Source organism: Aquarana catesbeiana, linkage group LG03 (assembly GCF_042186555.1).
Source record: "Aquarana catesbeiana isolate 2022-GZ linkage group LG03, ASM4218655v1, whole genome shotgun sequence".
Classification (NCBI taxonomy): domain Eukaryota; kingdom Metazoa; phylum Chordata; class Amphibia; order Anura; family Ranidae; genus Aquarana; species Aquarana catesbeiana.
This window is the reverse complement of record NC_133326.1, coordinates 687,748,217-687,773,698: the sequence shown is the minus strand read 5'-3', so window position 1 is coordinate 687,773,698 and position 25,482 is coordinate 687,748,217. Positions and strand designations below refer to the sequence as shown.

General features: G+C 44.1%; 1 protein-coding gene across 1 annotated transcript in view; it reads left to right on the top strand.

Annotated features, from left to right (window-relative positions):
- Positions 1-5,190: 5,190 nt before the first annotated feature.
- The window catches only part of LOC141133569 (claudin-15-like), a 107,133-nt gene continuing 86,841 nt past the window's right edge, over positions 5,191-25,482 (top strand). The window contains exon 1 of the mRNA XM_073623033.1: positions 5,191-5,983. Within this exon, the coding sequence (XP_073479134.1) occupies positions 5,767-5,983 (217 nt within the window). The 5' untranslated portion in view covers positions 5,191-5,766. The remainder of the gene's footprint in view (positions 5,984-25,482) is intronic.

Sequence of the window (25,482 nt, the reverse complement as noted above, 5' to 3'; positions counted from 1 at the left end):
TCACATGAAGTCAATCAGAACTTTGGCATGCTGAGAGCAACAACGACATAGATATACACAGACATCATAGCCAGTCAAAAGAAGGAAAAGGGAACGTGGGAGGGACCGAAAGAAGACAATCTATGTCTAATATATCTAAATAAACATGCCATCTAACGTCCCTGTCTGGTCCTATAAACACTCTATATAAATGACAGAAATAAGAAGAAGGACACATATGATAAAGGCAAACAATTATTGAATAAAATGCTAAATGCGTAGAATTAAATGATATTGTGGAAAACCACAAACAAAAATGTGTCAACATAAAATTGGTATAAAAGAGAAAAGGAAAAAGATATGCGGACAAAGAAACAAAAATAGAAAAAACACACACACATAGTATGTCTCAATTACTAAATTATCATAAATAAATTTGTAACCTATGTGTGTACTGAAACAAATCTTGCCTGAATGAACAAGTGTACATATCAAAATATGAAAATAAATTTAACTTTAATATAATTTAATTTAAATTAAATTTGATTTGAGCACTGAAAAGAAACAGAGCTACCATGAAACATGATGTCTACATAGAAGCATGCATAAGGGTAGGAATATGGACCGATATATACACACAAAAAAAAAAAATTGATCGCATGAAAAAAACGTGATATGATGAAAAAGATAAATGTCCACAGAAAGCATAATGAACAGGTCAAGATGAGTCCACTGCATTTAATAGGTAGGCGATGTGTACCCCAGTCAGGTGAAAGAGGCATAGCGGACAATCAATTATTCTCTGGCTGCAACCACTTCCTAGTGAGGTGGACCAAGTCGAACATTTGAGAACGGGGTGGCTTGTCGCTGCAGTAGGTCCACTGATGCACGTGCTGGGCCTGGACTGCCATAGTGACACCCAAGCTTGCGAGGATCTCATTCTTCAGAGTCTCATAGTTCTTTGCCTTATCCGGTTCCAGATCAAAGTAGGCCTTTTGAGGTTCCCCTGTCAGAAATGGGGCCAACAGACCCACTGTTCTTTTGGCCATCCTTCACGGACATCGACTCTCCCAAAAGTCGCAAGGTATGTCTCGACATCATCAGCAGGTGTCATCATCTGTAAGTGGTACGAGGCACGTACCAATTTTGGTTCCACTGGCACAGGAGGTGCAAGCCCCTTTTTCAATTCCACCAGAGCCTCTGCGAACTGCCGGTTCATCTTCTGCTGGGCTGCCTGTTGTGCTGCACCGGCCTCTGTGACTTGGCGGTTCATCTCCTGCTGAGCTGCCTGTTTTACTGCAGCGGCCTCTGTGACTTGGCGGTTGCTTTCCCGTTGAGCTGCATTGGCCTGTAGCGGGGCCTTTACCATTTCCTCCATCTTTAGAAACTGCCCGCATTCTCCACCACATGTGGGAGATTAGCTCGTGGGGATCACCTTTTCTGGGAAAAAAAGGTCAGGAAATTTCTTTAAAATCTGGCGGGTTGCCAGGTTCATTTAGCAGCGGTTTGGACAATAATGAAAACAAACAAAAAAATAGTAAAGTAAATCCTTGCCGTCCATCGCTAAACTATACAGCAGACTTCCTCTCTATACGGTGTGGGGCTGGTCCCCGACACCCACAAAATATGTGATAAAGCAAAACCTTCTTTTTAAGTCCAAACAGAGCTCCTCTCTCTCAGATTCCCTTCCGAGTTTCAGGCCAGAGCTCTTCTGTGCTCTCTTCCTGCTCATTTAAAGTCCACCTGAGCGTGGACTCAAGTGGACCACAACATCCGGACTGGAAGCAAGCCTGCCACAAAGGCTGGAAAAACCGGTTCAGTCACTTACCACAGAACGCATGCGAGGTGAAATATACCGATTATCCATTATCTCACCTTGTATAACCTCACAATATATATATATATATATATATATATATATATATATATATATATATATATGTATTTATATATATATATATTTTTTTTTTTATTTGTCTGATATGTTATATCAGACAGATAGATGCATGTGGCTTCCTGTGTTTTACTGTAACTTTGTAACCATTAAAAATGTTCACGTGTTCTTTTAATATGCAAGAAAAATGATAACCTGACTGCAGGCAAAACATAGTTTGGTATATTTTTCAGATTATAAAAAAAGGATACATTCTATGTCAGGCTTTTACCATTTACTTTTTACATTTTTTTTCTTTTATTTTATTAATTATTTATATATATATATATATATATATATATATATATATATATATATATATATATATATATATATATATATATATATATATATATATATATATATATATATATAATTTTATTTTGTTCTATATCACATATGATAGCACTGTCTGAATCGGTGCGACGCTGACTTTGCGGGGCCGCACCGATTCCCAAAAGTAGTTTCTGTATTGCTTTTGGCAACTTCTGGGGGCAATTTCAATAGACATCTGTGCAGGAACCCGCACAGATGTCTCTGAAATCGCCCCCGAGGTCGGGACTGATATGCGGGTATAAAATTGTGTGAGTTCAGCTGAACTCGCACGATTCAATCCCTCATCAGTGTGAACCTCGGCTCACTGCAGCCAAAACTTTATTTGGTACATTTTGCATAGTTTAAAAAAGGATAGATCCTCTGTCAGGCTTTTACCATTTACTTTTGTATTTTTTTTATTTGTATTTTTTTGTTATTATTTTTATATATATATTTTTTGTCTGATATCCTATGTGAAGGTATTTGATGCATGCGGTTTCTTGTGTTTTATTGTAACGTCATGGCTTGTAATATATATATATATATATATATATATATATATATATATACAGTATCTCACAAAAGTGAGTACACCCCTCACATTTTTGTAAATATTTTATTCTATCTTTTCCTGTGACAACACTGAAGAAATGACACTTTGCTACAATGTAAAGTAGTGAGTGTACAGCTTGTATAACAGTGTAAATTTGCTGTCCCCTCAAAATAACTCAACACACAGCCATTAATGTCTAAACCGCTGGCAACAAAAGTGAGTACACCCCTAAGTAAAAATGGCAAAATTGGGCCCAAAGTGACAATATTTTGTGTGGCCACCATTATTTTCCAGCACTGCCTTAACCCTCTTGGGTATGGAGTTCACCAGAGCTTCACAAGTTGCCACTGGAGTCCTCTTCCACTCCTCCATGACCCCACATCACAGAGCTGGTGGATGTTAGAGACCTTGCGTTCCTGCACCTTCCATTTGAGTATATCCCACAGATGCTCAATAGGGTTTAGGTCTGGAGACATACTTAGCCAGTCCATCACCGTTACCCTCAGCTTCTTTAGCAAGGCAGTGGTCGTCTTGGAGGTGTGTTTGGGGTCGTTATCATGTTGGAATACTGCCCTGTGGTCCAGTCTCTAAAGGGAGGGGATCATACTCTGCTTCAATATGTCACAGTACATGTTGGCATTCATGGTTCCCTCAATGAACTGTAGCTCCCCAGGGCCGGCAGCACTCATGCAGACCATGACACTCCCACCACCATGCTTGACTGTAGGCAAGACACACTTATCTTTGTACTACACACCTGGTTGCCACCACACACTTTTGACACCATCTTAACCAAATAAGTTTATGTTGGTCTCATCAGACCACAGGACATGGTTCCAGCTTGTCTTCAGCAAACTGTTTTCTGGGCTTTCTTGTGCATCATCTTTAGAAGAGGCTACCTTCTAGTATGACGGCCATGCAGACCAATTTGATGTAGTGTGTGGCGTATGGTCTGAGCACTGATAAGCTGACCCCCCCACCCCTCAGCCTCTGCAGCAATGCTGGCAGCACTCATACGTCTATTTCCCAAAGACAACCTCTGGATATGACGCTGAGCACGTGCACTTAAATTCTTTGGTCGACCCTGGTGAGGCCTGTTCTGAGTGGAACCTGTCCTGTTAAACCGCTGTATGGTCTTGGCCACTGTGCTGCAGCTCAGTTTCAGGGTCTTGGCAATCTTCTTGTAGTCTAGGCCATCTTTATGTAGAGCAACAATTCTTTTTTTTTTTAGGTCCTCAGAGAGTTCTTTGCCATGAAGTGCCATGTTGAATCTCTAGTGACCAGTATGAGAGAGTGAGAGCGATAACACCAAATTTAACACACCTGCTCCTCATTCACACCTGAGACCTTGTAACGCTAACAAGTCACATGACACCGGGGAGGGAAAATGGCTAATTGGGCCCAATTTGGACATTTTCACTTAGGGGTGTGCTCACTTTTGTTGCCAGCAGTTTAGACATTAATGGCTGTGTGTTGAGTTATTTTGAGGGGACAGCAAATTTACACTGTTATACAAGCTGTACACTCACTACTTTATATTGTAGCAAAGTGTCATTTCTTCAGTGTTGTCACATGAAAAGATATAATAAAATATTTACAAAAATATGAGGGACTCCCCCACTTTTGTCAGATACTGTGTATGTATGTATATATATATATATATATATATATATATATATATATATATATATATATATATATATATATATTTTTTTTTTTTTTTTTTTTTTTTTTAATTAGTTAAATAATTCATTTATTTATTTATTTATTTTGTCTGATATCTTATTTGAAAGAATTTCATGCATGCGGCTTCCTGTGTTTTATTGTAAATCTGTAGTTTTATAGTTGTGTTGTGTGTGCACCAAGCGTGTTCATGTCCTGTCTATGTGACACCCTCCATAACAGGGTGTCACTAGAAAAGTAAATGAGGGGATACCTTCCTAACCTAAGAGCAATAAAACCCTTACAGTGGATTGAACCCTTTCCCACTCAAGACATAGAAATAAAGAAGGTTAACTGCAGAAAAAAAAATGCCCCATCAAGTTCTCACTTTTTTTTTTTTTTAAGCTTTTTTTGCCTAAAACAGAAAGAAAAAAGCTTTGGATGGGGTTTTTATAGTTGAATTGGTCATATATGACAAAATACAACATGCAAAGGGATGGGTTTTATAATACATCTGATTACATTGGAACAACAAAACTTCAGGAAAAAAACCTGGGACTGTCCCTGGAAAACAGTGGTGCCCCCCTGTACCCCCACTTGTAAAGAGTTTAGTGTGCTTTTATGAGATATAGTTGCAGCTGTGAGCTTTACATAAGAGCCTGCGCACAGATACATCCTATCACTGTACATTGTGTATCGCCTATCCCTGGCTATAAGGTGTGTAGGCAGATCTCTGCAGGGTGAGGAGGAGAGGGAGGAGGGGAATGCCTCCACACCTTCACTGTTCCCTGTATACCAGACAGTGCAGCAGGGCAAACATAACACACACATCTCTCTGTCTACCTGGATGCCAGCAGTTGCACACAGGCTCCCAAAATACTTACTAACACGCTTACTCCAAAGTTACCAGCAGGAGATCAAAAAAGCATTCAAGCGTTGGGACTTCTGAACCACTTAATTAACCTGTACAGATCAGCAGACCACCCGTTCTGTGGTCATCAAAAGACCAAGAGAAAAACAGCCATCAAGTTTTGAATAGCTGGAGGAGGCGACACCGTGACAGTAGACAGTAGGTTCAGAATTACAGTACAGGGGTCATTGTCAGAAAGGTGACAGTGAACCGTATTAGATAACCTCTCAGTAGAGGTTTGCAAAACAAACCTGGAAATACAGTGGGAAAAAACAAAAGTTTGGACAAATTGGTTACCAACAGTGAAGAGTTGACAGAAACCAGGACGAAAACATACAGGAAAAAAAAGTTTTGTAGAACTGAAGAAGTAAGAAAAGTTTGAGTCGTGTGTTGCTCTTCCAACCACCTTTGAAAATGTCAATGGTCGTGGAGACAACAGGATTCTTTTTCGGTGTCATAGGTTCCATTATGTTGGGCATCACACTCTTCAACGCCAACTGGAGGGTGTCTTCAGTGGATGGAAATGTGATCACTACCTCCACTTTGTTTGAGAACCTGTGGATGAGCTGTGCCACCGATTCCACCGGAGTGTACAACTGCCGAGACTTTCCGTCCTTGTTGGCACTTTCAGGTAAGAAGGGTCTTCTATGGGAGGTGGGAGGATGGTAGTGGTGGCAGAAGTCTATTATGGGTCTAAAGCAGCCATTCTCTATCAGGGTTCTATTGAACCCTAGTATTGACCAGAGGTTGCGAGGGCTTACTTGAGCTGTGCCACCAAATCCAATGGGGTGTATAACTGCTGAGACTTCCCGTCCTTGTTGGCGCTTTCAGGTAAGAAGGGTCTTCTACGGAGAGAGGGGAGGATGGTAGTGGAAGTCTATTATGGGTCTAAAGCAGTCTTTCTCAACCAGGGTTCCGTTAAACCCCAGGGTTCCTCCAGAGGTTGCGTGGGCCTACTTAAGCAGTGCCCCCGATTCTACTGGAGTGTACAACTGCTGAGACCTTCCATCCTTGTTGGCGCTTTCAGGTAAGAAGGGTCTTTTTCTGGGAGGTGGTAATGGATGGCAGAAGTCATTATGGGTCTAAAGCAACCTTTCCCAACTAGGGTTCCATTGAAGCCTAGGGTTTCTCCAGAGGTTGCAAGGGTTTACTTGAGTGTTGGCTGTTTGGCTCCACATCTGATGGTGTCTACATTGTTTTGGAGCCAACACCACTTGGCAGAGCCAGGTGCATGACACCAATGCTCTTTTTAGGTGTCAGTAGGAGGAGGCTTTCTTCCCACTGACCCTCAATGAATTGTTTTTTTGCATTGGGTTCTCTGAGACTTGAAAATTATTTGAAGGGTTCCAAAAGTTGAGGAGGCTGATCTAGATCAATTCTTTTCCACCAAGTACCCCTTGCAGGGCTATTTCTGCTGGCTAAGGATGGACTGAAAATAATTATTACACAAATCATAAACCTTTGACATTTGCTTGTATTCTTAAACACAAATGTCACAACTTTCAATCCTATCTTAATGAAAATACTTTTTCAGTTTGGAGAGAAAATATTTGTGGCTTAAAAATAAAGGGTCAGTCCCCTTACCACTGTTCTGTATAGATACCGGGTGGATGAGTCACTTAATTGTGAGGATTCTTCTGGTGTCTATGCCCACTGGTTGCCTTCTATGTCCATTACGAGGGTGAATTATCCCCACGCTGGTTTTCATATGATATTATGGGGATTGCAGCAGAAGGAGTGAGACTCAATGAGGAGAGAGCCAGCTGAGAGATGATCTTGTTTCTAGAGTTAGTTTCTAGAGGAAAAAAAAGGACTTCTTTCCTGCTCCAAATAAAAAGTGATGTTGAACAGATCCATACCTATACAGACTAGGTCACACAGTCTATGGCTAGCAGCAGTCTATGGTTTGGTCACAAGGTTTATGGATACTAATCTATGGTTGGGTCACAAGGTCTATGGCTACCAATCTCTAATTAAGTTACACAGTTTATGGCTACCAATCTGTGGATGGGTCACACGCTTTATGGCTTCTAATCTATGACTAGGTCACACAGTCTGTGGCTACCAATTTGTGGTTGGGTCACGCAGTCTATAGCTACCAATTTGTTGTTGGGTCACAGGGTCCATGGCTACCAATCTATGGCTAGATCACATTGTCTAAAGGTACCAATCTATGGCTAGGTCACGCAGTCTATGACTACCAGTCTATGGCTAGGTTTCACAGTATATAACTACCAATCTATGGCTAGGTCACACAGTCTATGACTACCAGTCTATGGCTAGGTTTCACAGTATATAACTACCAATCTATGGCTAGGTCACGCAGTCTATGACTACCAGTCTATGGCTAGGTTTCACAGTATATAACTACCAATCTATGGCTAGGTCACACAGTCTATGGCTTCTATTCTATGGCTTCCATTCTATAGCTAGGTCACACAGTTTATGACTACCAATCTATGGCTAGGTTGCACAGTCTATGACTACCAATCTATAGCTAGATCACACCGTCTATGGCTTCCATTCTTTGCCTAGGCCACAGTCTGTGGCTTCCAATCTATGGTAAGGTTATGCAGTCTATGGCTAGGTGACACATTCTATTGCCAATCTATGGATAGGTCACATGGACTATGGCTATCAATCTATAGGTAGATCATGCAGACTATGGCTATGAATCTATCGCTACCAATCTATGGCTAGGGAAAACAATCTATGGCTATTAATCTATGGCTAAGGGAAACAGTCTATGGCTACCAATCTGTGGCTAGGTGACACATTCTATGGCTTCTAATCTATCTATCTACCCTGAATGTCACACTACTGACAACAACTGCATGCATAGCGCGTGGTTGTGGGACTGTTGCAGCATGGCCCTGTTCACTTGAGTGGGTCAATTTTGGCAGGCGGTAGCGCTCACCCAATGAGACAGGGGGTATAATTCCAACCATGGCTGCGATGTTGAAGGAAGAGTGTTTAGGGGCACTAAAAACGTGGCTCAACTGTGTGGTTTTACCATACTGCAACCACAAGTGTAAACCTTCCCCCAGGACTCATTTATACCACAATTCCCATGTTTGGTATTCAGTTCCGCACATGCATTTACAGACATTTGTAATGAATTTGTGGAGCTTTTGAGCTGCATTTGCAGTACATTTTTGTTGCCCTTGCAGTGCATTTGTGGTCCTTTTTAGGGCTTATTCGCACCACAATGCATGCGTGTTGTGTTTTTTGTGTTGTAACATGTTGCGTTGCATTTCACATGCGTTGCAGGTTTTTCTTTTTGCCTTGCTTGCCTTGATTTGCCTTGCAGCGCATTGTGTTTTTGCACGTTTCTATGCATTTGAACATGTTGCATTGCGCTGTGCTAAAAAAAGCAGTGTATTCTGTACTTTTTTCCAGTGACGGGTAAAAGTTACATAATGCGCTCATGTGAACTGCATGCGTAGGTAACTGTTTTGTTTTTTTTTGGTTGCCATTCTTTGGCAATCCGCTCACAAACGCACCGCAGCGTATCTGGTGTGACTGAACCCTCGGACATTATTTGCGATTTTTTTAAAGTAGTTGTAGACCTCACACATGAAATATGTACAAAGCATAACCCTCTGTAGTGTGTACTTGTCTCTATCCAGAGCACTAAATGTCATTTCTGTCTGCTGCTTCCTTCCTCTGCTATCAGCATGTTTTTACTTCTTACAAGAGTTTTCCTGACACCAAGAGAAAAGTGGTGACAGGGGAGGGACCTCCAGCTGATTGACAGCCTCAGCCCTGTTCCTGTTCGCTGTGTGAATGGGGTGGTGTGTCCCTTCCCTCCAATCAGCTCTCTCCTCGCTGAGCAGAGTGTAACGTCAACTCTCCGCCCCCTTTTTTCTGAACTCTCAGACAAGCTTTATAATTCAACAATTTGAATTAATGCAGGGAAAAGAAGACTGCAGATGAACAGGTACAACTTATGTAGGAGGATTTGTTTCATCTCTCCGTATCACCTGAGGATAGTCCCTTCACTGGGTATATGTAAGGGTTTACAACCAGTTTAAGGCCTCCCAAGAGCAGCCCATCAGGGCTGAGGGCTGTGGAGAGGAGTAATGAGGTCGGGTGCTGAGATGACGTCTGGAATCTATGTACAGCCCCTGCCGCCCACCTGTCCCCATTCACATGTAACTGTGTAATGTGCAGTTACATGTAAACAACCATGATCAGCTGCAGCACCGGTCATCCTATCTTTGATCTGTATAGGCTTCCTGGCCATGGCTGATCCCCACCACTTATTTATGCTGATGCTGCATCCCTAATCAGGCTTGTAAATGAAAAAAATTGTGTATTTTTTCCTGTAATGACTCATTTTTGAAAACAGGGACAGGTAAAAAAAAAGTTTGCATTTCCAAACGCCTTCCAGTCCTTGAATCGTGTTCTAGTCTTTGATACATTGTAGTGAATGGGCAGCTGTCTGTAAAAATGATTAATTGTAGCAAACAGGAATAACGACACGGGTAAGCGGAGATCTTTCAGGGTTAACAGCCTTGTGTATCACTCTTCAAGGATTTATTTTTTTGTGCAAGATGTTGCAACAACCAATCCCCGCGCCTGAACAGAAGACAGTGGGGCATTGTGGAACCGTGAAAGTCCTTATCTGTCACCGGTCCTGACTGTGTGCTACGACCCGGAAGTGACCTGCTTCTCACCTAGGCTTTGAATCAAGGAAGAAGATGGGCCAGTCTATGGCCACCAGAAGGGGTTAGCACCCTGAAGTCACAAAAACTTTTTTGTGCAAATACAAGACTTAACTGTGCGGGGACATTGGAGTGTAAGCTCCTCAGGTTCAGGGACTGATGTGACTGGCTCAGTGTTCTCTGTACATCGCTGCAGTATATAGTATGTCAGAGCTATATAAATGTAAAAAAATAATAATGTTTGACTGTGAGGGGACATTAGAGTCTAAGCTCCTCTGAAGCCTGAGACTGAGACTGCTGTGACTGGTTTAGTGTTCTCTGTACAGCACTGCGGTATATGTCAGAGCTATATAAATTTATAATAATAATAGTGTTCGACTGTGGTGGGGACATGAGAATAAGGTTACCATTTGTCCCCGTTTCTTAGGAACCCAGGTGAAGATGATGGTCTTTGCTTACTATGGGGGCCCTTCTTGCCTTGCGCGCCAATTACCAGCCATCATGTTACACTCTGACATGACTGACAGCATGTATAGAATTCTTTGACCCCTGCACTCTGCACTACTTATTCGTGATCCATTAACTCTGGATTACCTATTCCTGACCCCTGAACATTGAAATACCTAATTCTGACCCCTGAATTCTCTGATTTATTTAAATCGGACCCCAAACTCTGTACATTACTTAATTCTGACCTCAAACTCTGTACATTTCTTCTGACCCCAAACTCTGTACAGAACTCTGCATTACTTACTCCTGATCTCTGAACTCTGCATTACTTACTCCTGACCCCTGAATTCTGCATTACTTACTCCTGACCTCTGAACTCTCTGCTTTACATAATTCTGAGGCCAAACTCTGTGCGTTAATTACTCCTGACCTCTGAACTCTGCATTACTTATGCCTGACCTCTGAATTCTGCATTATTTACTCCTGAGCTCTGAACTCTGCATTACTTACTCCTGACCTGTGAACTCTGAATTACTTACTCCTGACCTCTGAACTCTGCATTACTTATGCCTGACCTCTGAACTCTGCATTATTTACTCCTCACCTGTGAATTCTGCATTACTTACGCCTGACCCCTGAACTCTCTGCTTTACATAATTCTGAGGCCAAACTCTTTGTGTTACTTACTCCTGACCTCTGAACTCTGCATTACTTACTCATGACCTCTGAACTCTGCATTACTTACTCCTGACCTGGGAACTCTGCATTACTTACTCCTGACCTGTGAACTCTGCATTACTTACTCCTGACCTCTGAACTCTGCATTACTTACTCCTGACCCCTGAACTCTGCATTACCTACTCCTGACCCCTGAACTCTGCATTACTTACTCCTGACCCCTGAACTCTCTGCTTTACATAATTCTGAAGCCAAACTCTGTGCGTTACTTACTCCTGACCTCTGAACTCTTCATTACTTACTCCTGACCTCTGAACTCTGCATTACTTATGCCTTACCTCTGAACTCTGCATTACTCACTCCTGACCTGTGAACTCTGCATTACTTACTCCTGACCTCTGAACTCTGAATTACTTACGCCTGACCCCTGAACACTCTGCTTTACATAATTCTGAGGCCAAACTCTGTGCGTTACTTACTCCTGACCTCTGAACTCTGCATTACTTACTCATGACCTCTGAACTCTGCATTACTTACTCCTGACCTGTGTACTCTGCATTACTTACTCCTGACCTCTGAACTCTGCATTACTTACTCCTGACATATGAATTCTGCATTACTTACTCCTGACCCCTGAACTCTCTGCTTTACATAATTCTGACCCCAAACTTTGTGCGTCACTAAATTCTGACCCCTGAACACTACATTACTTACTCATGACCCCTGAACTCTGCATTACTTACTCCTGACCCCTGAATTCTGCATTACTTACTCCTGACCCCTGAATTCTGCATTACTTACTCCTGACCTCTGAACTCTCTGCTTTACATAATTCTGAGGCCAAACTCTGTGCGTTAATTACTCCTGACCTCTGAACTCTGCATTACTTACGCCTGACCTCTGAATTCTGCATTATTTACTCCTGAGCTCTGAACTCTGCATTACTTACTCCTGACCTGTGAACTCTGAATTACTTACTCCTGACCTCTGAACTCTGCATTACTTATGCCTGACCTCTGAACTCTGCATTATTTACTCCTCACTTGTGAATTCTGCATTACGTACGCCTGACCCCTGAACTCTCTGCTTTACATAATTCTGAGGCCAAACTCTTTGTGTTACTTACTCCTGACCTCTGAACTCTGCATTACTTACTCATGACCTCTGAACTCTGCATTACTTACTCCTGACCTGGGAACTCTGCATTACTTACTCCTGACCTGTGAACTCTGCATTACTTACTCCTGACCTCTGAACTCTGCATTACTTACTCCTGACCCCTGAACTCTGCATTACTTACTCCTGACCCCTGAACTCTCTGCTTTACATAATTCTGAAGCCAAACTCTGTGCATTACTTACTCCTGACCTCTGAACTCTTCATTACCTACTCCTGACCTCTGAACTCTGCATTACTTATGCCTTACCTCTGAACTCTGCATTACTCACTCCTGACCTGTGAACTCTGCATTACTTACTCCTGACCTCTGAACTCTGAATTACTTACTCCTGACCCCTGAACTCTCTGCTTTACATAATTCTGAGGCCAAACTCTGTGCGTTACTTACTCCTGACCTCTGAACTCTGCATTACTTACTCATGACCTCTGAACTCTGCATTACTTACTCCTGACATGTGAATTCTGCATTACTTACTCCTGACCCCTGAACTCTCTGCTTTACATAATTCTGACCCCAAACTTTGTGCGTCACTAAATTCTGACCCCTGAACACTACATTACTTACTCATGACCCCTGAACTCTGCATTACTTACTCCTGACCCCTGAATTCTGCATTACTTACTCCTGACCCCTGAACTCTGCATTACTTAATCCTGACTCCTGGGCTCTCTGCTTTACATAACTCTGACCCCAAACTCTGTGCTTAACTTGATTATGACCCCTGAACTCTGCATTACTTACTCCTGACCCCTGAACTCTGCATTACTTACTCCTGAGCCCTGAACTCTGCATTACTTACTCCTGAGCCCTGAACTCTACATTACTTAATCCTGACCCTGAAGTCTGCATTACTTACTCCTGACCCCTGAACTCTACATTACTTAATCCTGACCCTGAACTGTACATTACTTACTCCTGACCCCTGAACTCTGTGCTTTACTTCATTCTGACCCCAAACTGTGCATTACTTAATCCTGACCCCTGAACTCTCTAGTACATATTACTGACTCTTGAAATCTGCATTACTAACTACTGACGCATGAACTCTGTATTACTTACTACTGACCCAAGAATTCTTCATTATCTAATTCTGACCTTTGAACATACTATTGACCTCTGAAATCTGCATTACTTACCACTGACCTATGAACGCTGTATTACCTGATCCTACCCCTGCACTCTCCATTACTTACTCCTGACCCCCTATTGACCCATGATCTCTTCATTACTTAACTCCGACCCCTGAATTCTGCTTTATCTAATCCTGACCCGAGAACTGTGCATTACTTACTCCTGACGCCTAAACTTTTTATTACTTACTCCAGACATCTGAACTCTGCGGTACATACTACTGACCCCTGAAATCTGCATTACTTACGACAGACCTAAGAACTCTGCATTACCATATCCTGATCCCTGAACCCTGCATTAACTTTATCTTGACCCATGAACTCTGCTTTACTTGCCTGATGCCAAATTCTGCAGTACATATTACTGACCCCTGAAATCTGCATTGCTTGCTACTAACCTATGATCTCTGCATTAACTAACCCTGACACCTGTACTCTTCATCACTTCATTTTGGCCCATCAATGCTGCATTGCTTAATCCTGACCCCCAAACTCTGAATAGCTTAATCCTGACTCCTGAACTCTGCTTTACCTAATCTTGACCCCTCAACTCTACATTAATTAATTCTGACCCCTGAACTCTGCAATACCTAATCCAGACCCCCTGAACTCTGCAATACTTAATCCTGACTCCTGAACTCTGCATTACCTAATCTTTATCCCTGAAATCTGCATTACTTATTTTAGAATTCTGCAATACTTATTACAGACTCCTGACTTCTGCCTTACTTAATCCTAACCCCTGAACTCTACATTGCCTAATCCTGACCCCTGTACTTTACATTGCCAAATCCTCACCTCCGAACTCTGTATTACCTTCTCCTGAATTCTGCCTTATTTACAACTGACCCCGAATTACATACTCTGCACCTCTAAACTCTGCATAACTTTCTCCTGAACTCTGCATTACACTCCTGACCCCTGAATTTTGCTGCATTACTTGCTCCTGACCCCTGCACTCTGCATTACATACTACTAACCTCTAACTTTTGTGTTACACACTGCTGACCTCTGAGCTTTGTGTTACATACTACTGACCTCTGACTTATGTGTTACATACTACTGACCTCTGACTTATGTGTTACATACTACTGACCTCTGACTTATGTGTTACATACTACTGACCTCTGAGCTATGTGTTACATACTTATGCCCTCTGACTTTTGTGTTACATACTTCTGACCTCTGACTTTTGTATTACATACTACTGACCTCTGAGCTATATGTTACATACTTCTGACCTCTGACTTTTGTGTTACATTTTACTGACATCGGACTTTTGTGTTACATACTACTGACCTCTGAGCTATATGTTACATACTTCTGACCTCTGACTTTTGTGTTACATATTACTGACATCTGACTTTTTTGTTACATACTACTGACCTCTGACTTATGTGTTACATACTACTGACCTCTGAGCTATGTGTTACATACTTATGCCCTCTGACTTTTGTGTTACATACTTCTGACCTCTGACTTTTGTATTACATACTACTGACCTCTGAGCTATATGTTACATACTTCTGACCTCTGACTTTTGTGTTACATATTACTGACATCGGACTTTTGTGTTACATACTACTGACCTCTGAGCTATATGTTACATACTTCTGACCTCTGACTTTTGTGTTACATATTACTGACATCGGACTTTTTTGTTACATACTACAGACCTCCGACTTTTGTGTTACATACTACTGAATTCAAATGTGTGCCACATAGTTTACAAAATAAGGTATAGTGTCATTGATAGGTACCATCATCCTGAATATGAATAAGACAGAAAATTAGGATTGAAAGAGAAACCAGGGCAAGGACCTCTCCAATTAGGTCCTGCGTCTTTCAGAAGGAATGGGACTATTACGGTACCAAGAGGGATGTGAAAAGGCTTTGTTTTTTTAAAAAAATAGTAAATTTATTTCAAAATAGCAATAAAAAGTCCTACATAGGACACATCATATACATCATCATGATTTAACATACACAAAAACAGTGATTGTTACAGCATTGTTGACACTTGGTTAGCAAGGCTAATGCCCACACAAATGCATGGACAGAGGTTATATAGTATAATACTTGCAGACGTGACCTCTACAGTTTCGCGGTCACAGCCGCTTCTTCAGGAGGCGTCTGATAGTATATAATCTACAAAGATGAAGAAAACAATACAGTATCAACACAACAAAAGAAAACATGAATGAACAAATGTCGTAGGAAGCACAGAATTAATATTGGAGAACATAATTGTAAATTTGAAAGTTGCACAACCTATAACCACAAGGGTTTTGGAGCGATACTGTGAGACGCCCTCAAAAAGGCGTGCCCCCGGGGGCGAGCCAGGGAGGCAAATTGGGGTGAAACTATTGTGAAAAAATGCAATGGATGAGGATTTAAAATTTAAGAATTTTTTTATTATAAACTGTGTGTTCTACTTGAGAAACCACCCGGGAGTGTCAAGTTAACAGATGAGGAAAAGTGGGAAAGGAGAAGGAAAGGGAAGAGAACAGATCTCAGGAGAAAGGGTGATAGTGGGGAGAAAAAGGAGGAAAAAGAAAAGAATAGAGAAAGAGAAAAAAAGGGGGGAGGAGGACAGAACACAGGAAAAGGGATGATTGTGAGAAGAAAAGGAAGAAAGAAAGAACAGGAGGTGAAGAAAGAGAAGGGGAAAAAGAAGGGGGAGGAGAAAAGAAAGAAGGGGAAAAGGGGGGAGGAGGGGAGGGGGGGGAAGAAAAGGGAAAAGGGGGAAAGAAAGGAGAGGGGAGAGAAAAAGGGGGAGGGGGCGCAAGATGGGAAAGGAGGAGTGGGAAAGGGAAGGTAAGGGAAAAGTGAGGGGTGAGGGGGGGAGGGGGGGGAGAAGGGGGGGGGAAGGGGGGGAGAGGGGGGAGGACGGAGGGAGGGAGGAAAGAGAGAGGGATCACGAAGAGGGGGGCAAAGACGGGGCAAGGGCAGGCAGGTAAGGAAAAAGCAAGGAAACGAGGGGAAGGGGGGGGGAGGGGGGGGAGAGAAAAGGAGGAGAAGGGGAAAGAGGGAAGAGGAGGAAGAGAAACTGGAGGGGAAAGGAGGTAGACCTGCCACCTGTTTGGGAGGGTAGAGGGGAAGAAGCTGCAGTAGAAAGGGGGGGTAATAGTGTCAATGGAATTACCCACCGTTGCTGTAGTATTAAAAGCTAGACTCAAGAGCTACTGGCACCCAGAGTAGAATAAGTGATGGAGCTGGTGGCCAGTGGGCCAACCGCAATGCCAGGGCAAAGTATTAGGAGGGTAGTCTGAATGATCGGCATGAGCTGCAGGGCACGCCGAACAAAAAAGGGAGGGGGGGGGGGGAAGTATCATGATAACATAACAGTAATCCCTATCCTTCCTATAAAGCGTTAGGCAGATACTTACAGGGGCTCCAAGTGGCGCCGGTGAATTGCTGGGTGTCCACCTGTGAAGGTTAGCTGTCGAGTCTAGGCGTCTTAAGTGCCTCCAACCCGGAAGTTCAACAGCGCTGAGGACAACAGCTGCTGTTACTTCCGGGTCCGGTCCTCCACTGTTGCGCAGGCGCAAGAAAGTCACCCAGCGCAGGCGCAAAGCTCAATAGTGATCGGTGCCGAAGCGTCGATCATAGGCAGCAGTGGCTGGGCTCCGTTAGAGCCCCGCCTGCTGCCGGAGGAACGCAAGCCCGCCCATAGGGGGAGAATTAACTCCTCACATCCCTCCAAGTCAAGAGAGCGAGTGCAAGTAACAGTAGTTAATGGATACAAATAGAATGAAACATAGAGTAAACTGAGAGGGGGAGGGATGCAAGATCAACGGCGCTAGGACATGTAGGGGTCCATGGCAGGGAAATATGCATCACCGCCCCGTCCCCGGCCTTTTTGAGGGCGTCTCACAGTATCGCTCCAAAACCCTTGTGGTTATAGTTTGGTGAGTGCAACTTTCAAATTTACAATTATGTTCTCCAATATTAATTCTGTGCTTCCTACGACATTTGTTTATTCATATTTTCTTTTGTTGTGTTGATATTGTATTGTTTTCTGCATCTTTGTAGATTATATACTATCAGACGCCTCCTGAAGAAGCGGCTGTGACCACGAAACTGTAGAGGTCACGTCTGCAAGTATTATACTATATAACCTCTGTCCATGCATTTGTGTGGGCATTAGCCTTGCTAACCAAGTGTCAACAATGCTGTAATAATCACTGTTTTTGTGTATGTTAAATCATGATGATGTATATGATGTGTCCTATGTAGGACTTTTTATTACTATTTTGAAATAAATTTACTATTTTTTTTAAAAAACAAAGCCTTTTCACATCCCTCTTGGTACCGTAATAGTCCCATTCCTTCTGAAAGAGGCAGGACCTAATTGGAGAGGTCCTTGCCCTGGTTTCACATACTACAGACCTCCGACTTTTGTGTTACATACTACTGACCTCTGAGTTTTTGTGTTACATACTACTGACCTCTGATATTTGTGCTATTTATTCCTGATCCTTGCATCGTGAATGAAAGCGAATGCCAAGTTTCTTACTGAAGCTGGAAAGATAGGATAAGTTTGAATTTTTACAGTGATATTTATATTATTCGATTTTTAAAATATTTTCTTTAAACCTTCATTACTTTATAACAGGGATTTGCTATCCTATCTACTAAAAAAGTGCTGTTTGCTGTTAATCTTGTGTATGGTTTTTAGTGTCTACTCCCACATACCGTATATTCTCCATAGATATTGTAAATCTCAGTTAGGCTTTATTGAGTTTTTCTCTGTATGATGCACCAATTTGGGTCACATGATTGAACGGGTGGCCAAACATACACCTGTGATAGGTATTTCAGTATAAAATATTGCTACATGGACGGAGTTCAGCTTATTAGATAATGTTTACTTTACAGCACAGAGCTAACAATGGAAAGCAAAGTTTACTCAGTCTAAAAGTTTTATTGATCCAAACTGCTGGAATGTTTAGCTATTCGGTTTCAGTGCTTTCTCTCTCTAATTGTCTCCGCTGATCACCTGAGGCTGAAGAGTCTTTTTTTTTTAATAATTCATCTCTTATAATTATTTTAAATCTATAATTTCACTTTATTCACAAACAGGTATTTTGTATTTTATTAATTTTATTAGTGGTAACTGCTGGGTATTCTTTTGTTTCGAAGTTTGGTGTTATTAAGATAAGTGTTATATACAGTATGTTACCTGTACTTCAAGGGGGGGGCCATACAGCAAAGGGAAAGCCTACTTTCAGTGGCAACTGCACTACAGCACATCGGGGTACTTATGTCAGATGCCTCCTTAAAGTGGATGTAAACCCTTCCATATACTCAGTGAAGTGGTTATCCTCAGGTGATACACAGAGATGAAACAAATCCTCCTACATAAGTTGGATCTGTCTATCTGCAGTCTTCTCTTCTCTACATCTGTTCAAAGTGCTGAATTTATAAGCTTGTCTGAGAGTTCAGAAAAAAAGGGGGCAGAGAGCTAAAGTTACACATTGCAGAGCTCAACAAGGAGAACTCTGAGAACTGATTGGAGGGAAGAGACAACTCCCCCCTCTCCACAGAGCACACAGGAACAGAGATGAGGCTGTCAATCTGCTGGAGCTCCCTTCCCTGTCACCTTTTTTCTCTTGGTGTCAGGAAACCTTCCCAGAAGTGACTTATGCTGATAGCAGAGGAAGGAGGCAGCAGTCAGTGTGAATCTAGGCTTATGCCATGTACATACGAGTGGAATGTCCGACAGTAAAAGTCCGGCGGGAGCTTTTCATCGTATATTCCGATTGTGTGCATGCCCCATCGGACTTTTTATGTCGAAAATTCTGACGGACCTGTAAGCTATTCCGACGGACCAAAAACGACGCATGCTCTGAAGCAAGTACGAGACGGAAGCTATTGGCTACTGGCTATTGAACTTCTGTTTTCTAGTCCCGTTCTATGTGTTGTACGTCACCGCGTTCTGGACAGTCGGAATTTGGTGTGACCGTGTGTATGCAAGACAGCTTGAGCGGAATTCCGTCGGAACTCCGTCGGAAAAACCTTCAGAGTTTATTCCGACAGGAAAACCGGTCGTGCGTACAGGACATTAGTGCTTTTAATTGAAACAAATACACACTATAATGGGATATGCTTTGTTCATATTTCAGGTCTAATGCCACGTACACACGATCGGAAATGCCACCAGCAAAACTCTGATGAGAGCTTTTTGTCGGAAAATGTGACCGTGTGTATGCTACATCGGTCTTTTGCTGGCAGAATTCCAGCCAGCAAAAGATTGGGAGCATGTTCTTTATTTTTCGGTTGGGAAAAGTTCCTATCCGAAAATGCGATCGTCTGTATGCAATTCGGATGCACAAAAAATCACGCATGCTCAGAAACAATTCAACGCATGCTCGGAAGCATTGAACTTAATTTTCTCGGCTCGACGTAGTGTTGTACGTCACCGCGTTCTTGAAGGTCGAAATTTCAGAGAAGTTTTGTGTGACCGTGTGTATGCAAGACAAGCTTAAGCGGAATTCCGTCAGAAAAATCATCCAAGATTTTTCGGACGGAAATTCCGCTCGTGTGTACGCAGCATAAGGCTTACAACCACTTTAAAGGGGACAATTTCATATAATAAAAATGGAGCAGTTGCACCACATTTAGCAGGTTATGTGGGCCCATCATCAGATCAGCAACCTGGGGGGTATAGCACACTATGCCCTGCACAAATCTTTCTACCCTTCACTGTAATCTCAGATCTGTTTACGTAATGATATAGGTGGTGTTTGAGAGGAAGGATATTGAGATTTTCAGTGGACTTTGAGGGGAAGGGTAATGAGAATTATTGTGGAATTTAAGAGGAAGGGCAGTGAGACTTATGATGGACTTTAAAGGAAAATTTGTGATAATTAGGATGGACTTTAAGAGAAAGGTTAGTAAAAACTATGGTGGACTTTGAAAGAAAGAGTAGTGAGACCTATGGTGGACTTTAGGAGACAGGGTAATGAGAATTACGGTAGACTTTGGGAGGAAGGGTTGTAAAAATTATGGTGGACTTTGGGAGGAAGGGTAGTGAGAATTATGGTAGACTTTGGGAGGATGGGTAGTGAGAATTATGGTAGACTTTGGGAGGAAGGGTAGTGAGAATTATGGTAGACTTTAGGAGGATGGGTAGTGAGATGTATATGTGGCATAGCAGGCTATACCCCTGGAATCCAAAACTGTTTGTCATGGTTATGCAGTAATCTTTCTCAGTCAGCTTACCCCTCCTCATGTGTTCAGACTAAGAGGCCAGCCACTCTCAACTGGCTGTTTTTTAACCTCTCCTCTAATCATGGCTCCACCCCAGGCCCTATCAGGGAACCCTATATTAACCTGTGCACTGCAAGCCAGCGGTGCTGATCAACCATTGTGTATTCATTGTGTGTTTGGCTTCCTGTTTCCTGCTTGCCATGTGCTCTTCGTTTGTCTCTGTTACTGACCTCGGCGTGTTCCCGACTATTCCTGTCTGCTCATGACCCTGACCTTTGGCGTGTCCCTGATATCCCTGTTTGCCTGTGACCAGGGCTGGACTGGGACAAAAATGTGGCCCTGGACTTCATCCAGACCGGCCCAGGGCACAACACATCAGGGCACGGTACATCAGGCCACATCAGGGTACAGAGCCCAGCACATCAGGGCACAGGGCACAAGGCACATCTGGGCACAACACATCAGGCCACATCAGGGTACAGAGCCCAGCACATCAGGACACAGCACATCAGGGTACAGCACACCAGGCCACATCAAGGTACAGGGCACAGCACATCAGGGTACAGAGCCCAGTACATCAGCGTACAGGGCACAACATATCAGGGTACAGTGCCCAGTACATCAGCGTACAGGGCACAACATATCAGGGTACAGTGCCCAGTACATCAGCATACAGGGCACAACATATCAGGGTACAGTGCCCAGCACATCAGTGTACAGGGTACAACATATCAGGGTACAGTGCCCAGTACATCAGCGTACAGGGCACAACATATCAGGGTACAGTGCCCAGTACATCAGCGTACAGGGCACAACATATCAGGGTACAGTGCACAGCACATCAGGGTACAGAGCCCAGTACATCAGCTAATAGGGCACAACACATCAGGGCATGTCAGGGCACAGTACATCAGGGTACATCACATCAGGGTACAGGGCACAGCACATCAGGGTATAGCACATCAGGACACAGCACATCAGGGCACAGAACATCAGGACACACGACATTGAGGCACAGCACACCGGGGCACATCAGGGCACAGGACATCGGGGCAAAGCACATCGGGGCACAAGGCACATCAGGGCATAGGACATCGGGGCACAGCACATCAGGGCACGGGGCACATCAGGGCACATAGCACATCAGGGCGCATCAGGGCACATAGCACATCAGGGCACGTGGCACATCGGGGCACATAGCACATCATGGCACATGGCACATCAGGGAACGGGCACATCAGGGCACGGGGCACATCAGGGCACATGGCACATCAGGGCACAGGGCACATCAGGGCACATTATGGCACATCAGGGCACATGGCACATCAGGGAACGGGCACATCAGGGCACATGATGGGGCACATGGCACATTATGGGGCACATCGCACATCAGGGCATGGGGCACATCAGGGCACATAGGGGCACATCAGGGCATGGGGCACACCAGGCCACGTGGCACATTAGGGCACGGGGCACATGGCACATCAGGGCACATTATGGCACATCAGGGCACATGATGGGGCACATCAGGGCACATTATGGGGCACATCAGGGCACATAGCACTTTAGGGCACATCAGGCTACATGGCACATTAGGGCACGTGGCACATGGCACATCAGGGCACGGGGGACACCAGGGCACATGATGGGGCACATGGCACATTATGGGGCACATCGCACATCAGGGCATGGGGCACATCAGGGCACATAGGGGCACATCAGGGCATGGGGCACATCAGGCCACGTGGCACATTAGGGCAAGGGGCACATGGCACATCAGGGCACATTATGGCACATCAGGGCACATTATGGGGCACATCAGGGCACATAGCACATTAGGGCACATCAGGCTACATGGCACATTAGGGCACGTGGCACATGGCACATCAGGGCACGGGGGACATCAGGGCACATAGCACATTAGGGCACATCAGGCTACATGGCACATTAGGGCACGTGGCACATCAGGGCACATGATGGGGCACATAGCACATCGGGGCACATGATGGGGCACATAGCACATCGGGGGAAACATGATGGGGCACATAGCTCATCGCGGCACATGATGGGGCACATAGCACATCGCGGCACATGATGGGGCACATAGCACATCGGGGCACATGATGGAGCACATAGCACATCGCGGCACATGATGGGGCACATAGCACATCGCGGCACATGATGGGGCACATAGCACATCGGGGCACATGATGGGGCACATAGCACATTGCGGCACATGATGGGGCACATGATGGGGCACATAGCACATCGGGGCACATGATGGGGCACATAGCACATCGCGGCACATGATGGGGCACATAGCACATCGGGGCACATAGCACATCGGGGCACATCATCAGGGTACATTGTGGGGCACATGGCACATTGTGGGATCTTACCAGCCAGCATGCAGAGTAGCGCAGGGAGCTTCTGTAGTAGTAAGTTCTCTCTCTCTCGTGTCATCACGCTGTTCCCCGGCGGCCCCTCCTCTCTTCTTGTCTATACCAGATGATCTTACAAGCAAATTGGTATAGACAAGAAGAGAGGAGGGGCCGCCGGGGAACAGCGTGATGACACAAGAGAGAGAGAACTTACTACTACAGAAGCTCCCTGCGCTACTCTGCATGCTGGCTAATCTCGATCTACCCGTCAGGCGCCAGCTGTCGGCGGTTGACGGGTAGATCGCCGCACACCGCAGATGCGGCTGGAAGTGAAACTGGCCCAGACTGAGCCATCGGCCCACCGGGAACCTCCCGGTAGTCCCGATGGCCAGTCCATCCCTGCCTGTGACCCTGAACCTTTGGCATGTACTCTGTTGTTCCTGTCTGCTAGTCACCCTGGCCTCTGCCTACTATCCTTGCTGTTCCAGCCTGCTGCTTCCTTCTCCTGTAGTCTACCATGAGCGTGAACTGTGAGACCCTAGGGGCCGCAACCTAGAGCCTGATTGCAGCGCAGTCTATCCTCACCACTAGAGGCTCTGGTGAACACCTGCTGGCTCTTAGACTGGGGAATCTATGCTCTAGCTCCCACTGGGATCTGTGTTAGTGATCCAGTAGACCTGCTTCCTTAACCTCCCTGGGTACTATCCACTGCAGTCAGTCCTAGGGTCCACTATCTTAGCGGTGCACTTCCGACTTCTACGGAGTGCATCTGTCAACTGGTCTCAGGTGACCTGGCACTGTTAGGGGGTCTGGTATAGCCCACTATTCAGCCTATGATTTTTCTTCTTAGATACCGACTGCCTCTGCTCTGTCAACATCTTTGTAGCCAATGTCATCCCCCCCTTTCCCTATAGAAGTATTCCCCTTTACTCTGATACCCCTAACTAAAATCTAGTGGAAACAATTGCCTTCATAAGGCACCTAATTAGTAAATAGAGACCACCTGTGTGTAATTTAATCTCAGTATAAATACAGATGTTCTGTGAAGCCCTCAGAGGATTGTTAGAGAACCTTAGTAAACTGCAACCTATCAAGACATGGCCGTCCACCTAAACTGACAGGCCGGGCAAGGAGAGCAATGATCAGAGAAGCAGCCAAGAGGTCCATGGTAACTCTGGAGGAGCTGCAGAGATCCACAGCTCAGGTGGGAGAATCTGTCCACAGGACAACTATTAGTCGTGCTCTCCACAAATCTGGCCTTTATGGAAGAGTGGCAAGAAGAAAGCCATTGTTAAAAGAAACCCATAAGAAGTCTTGTTTGCAGTTTGCGAGAAGCCATGTGGGGGACACAGCAAACATGTGGAAGAAGGTGCTCTGGTCAGATGAGTCCAAAATCAAAATTTTTGGCCTAAAAGCAAAACGGTCTGTGTGGCGGAAAACTAACACTGCACATCACCCTGAACACACCATCTCCACCGTGAAACATGGTGGTGGCAGCATCATGTTGTGGGGATGCTTTTTTCAGCAGGGATAGGGAAGCTGGTCAGAGTTGATGGGAAGATGGATGGAGCCCAATACAGGGCAATCTTAGAAGTAAAACCTGTTAGAGTCTGCAAAAGACTTTAGACTGGGGAGCAGGACAACGACCCTAAACATACAGCCAGAGCTAAAATTGAATAGTTTAGATCAAAACATATTCATGTGTCATAATGGCCCAGTCAAAGTCCAGACCTAAATCCAATTGAGAATCTGTGGCAAGACATGAAAATTACTGTTCACAGACGCTCTCCATCCAATCTGACAGAGCTTGAGATATTTTGTAAAGAAGAATGGGCAAAAATGTCACTCTCTAGATGTGCAAAGCTGGTAGAGACATCCCCAAAAAGACTTACAGCTGTAATTGCAGTGAAAGGTGGTTCTACAAATTAATGACTCAGGGGAGCTGAATACAAATGTACCCCACACTTTTAAGTTTTTTATTTGTAAAATAAATTTGAAAACCATTTATCATTTTCCTTCCACTTCACAATTATGTGCCACTTTGTGTTGGTCTATCACATAAAATCTCAATAAAATACATTTATGTTTTTGGTGGTAACGTGACAAAATGTGGAAAATTTCAAGGGGTATGAATACTTTTTCAAGGCACTGTAAGAGCATAGTTGCCAACTGTCCCGGATTTCCCGGGACATTCCCGGGATTTAGACTCCATTCCCGAATTTGTTGTTTCCCGGTAAATGTCTCGAGAAATCCGGTTCTTTGCGGATTTTCACCGCGGCCGCCATTTTAAAGAAGATCAGGAAGATGGCTGGGGGGGCTAGACGGAGCTCCTGCGTCGCCCCGCTTCCAGTCTGTTATGGAAAGGGCCGGGGGTTCTAGCCATGTGGCCGGCGGAGGGAGACAGTATACACTGTCTACTACACTACTAG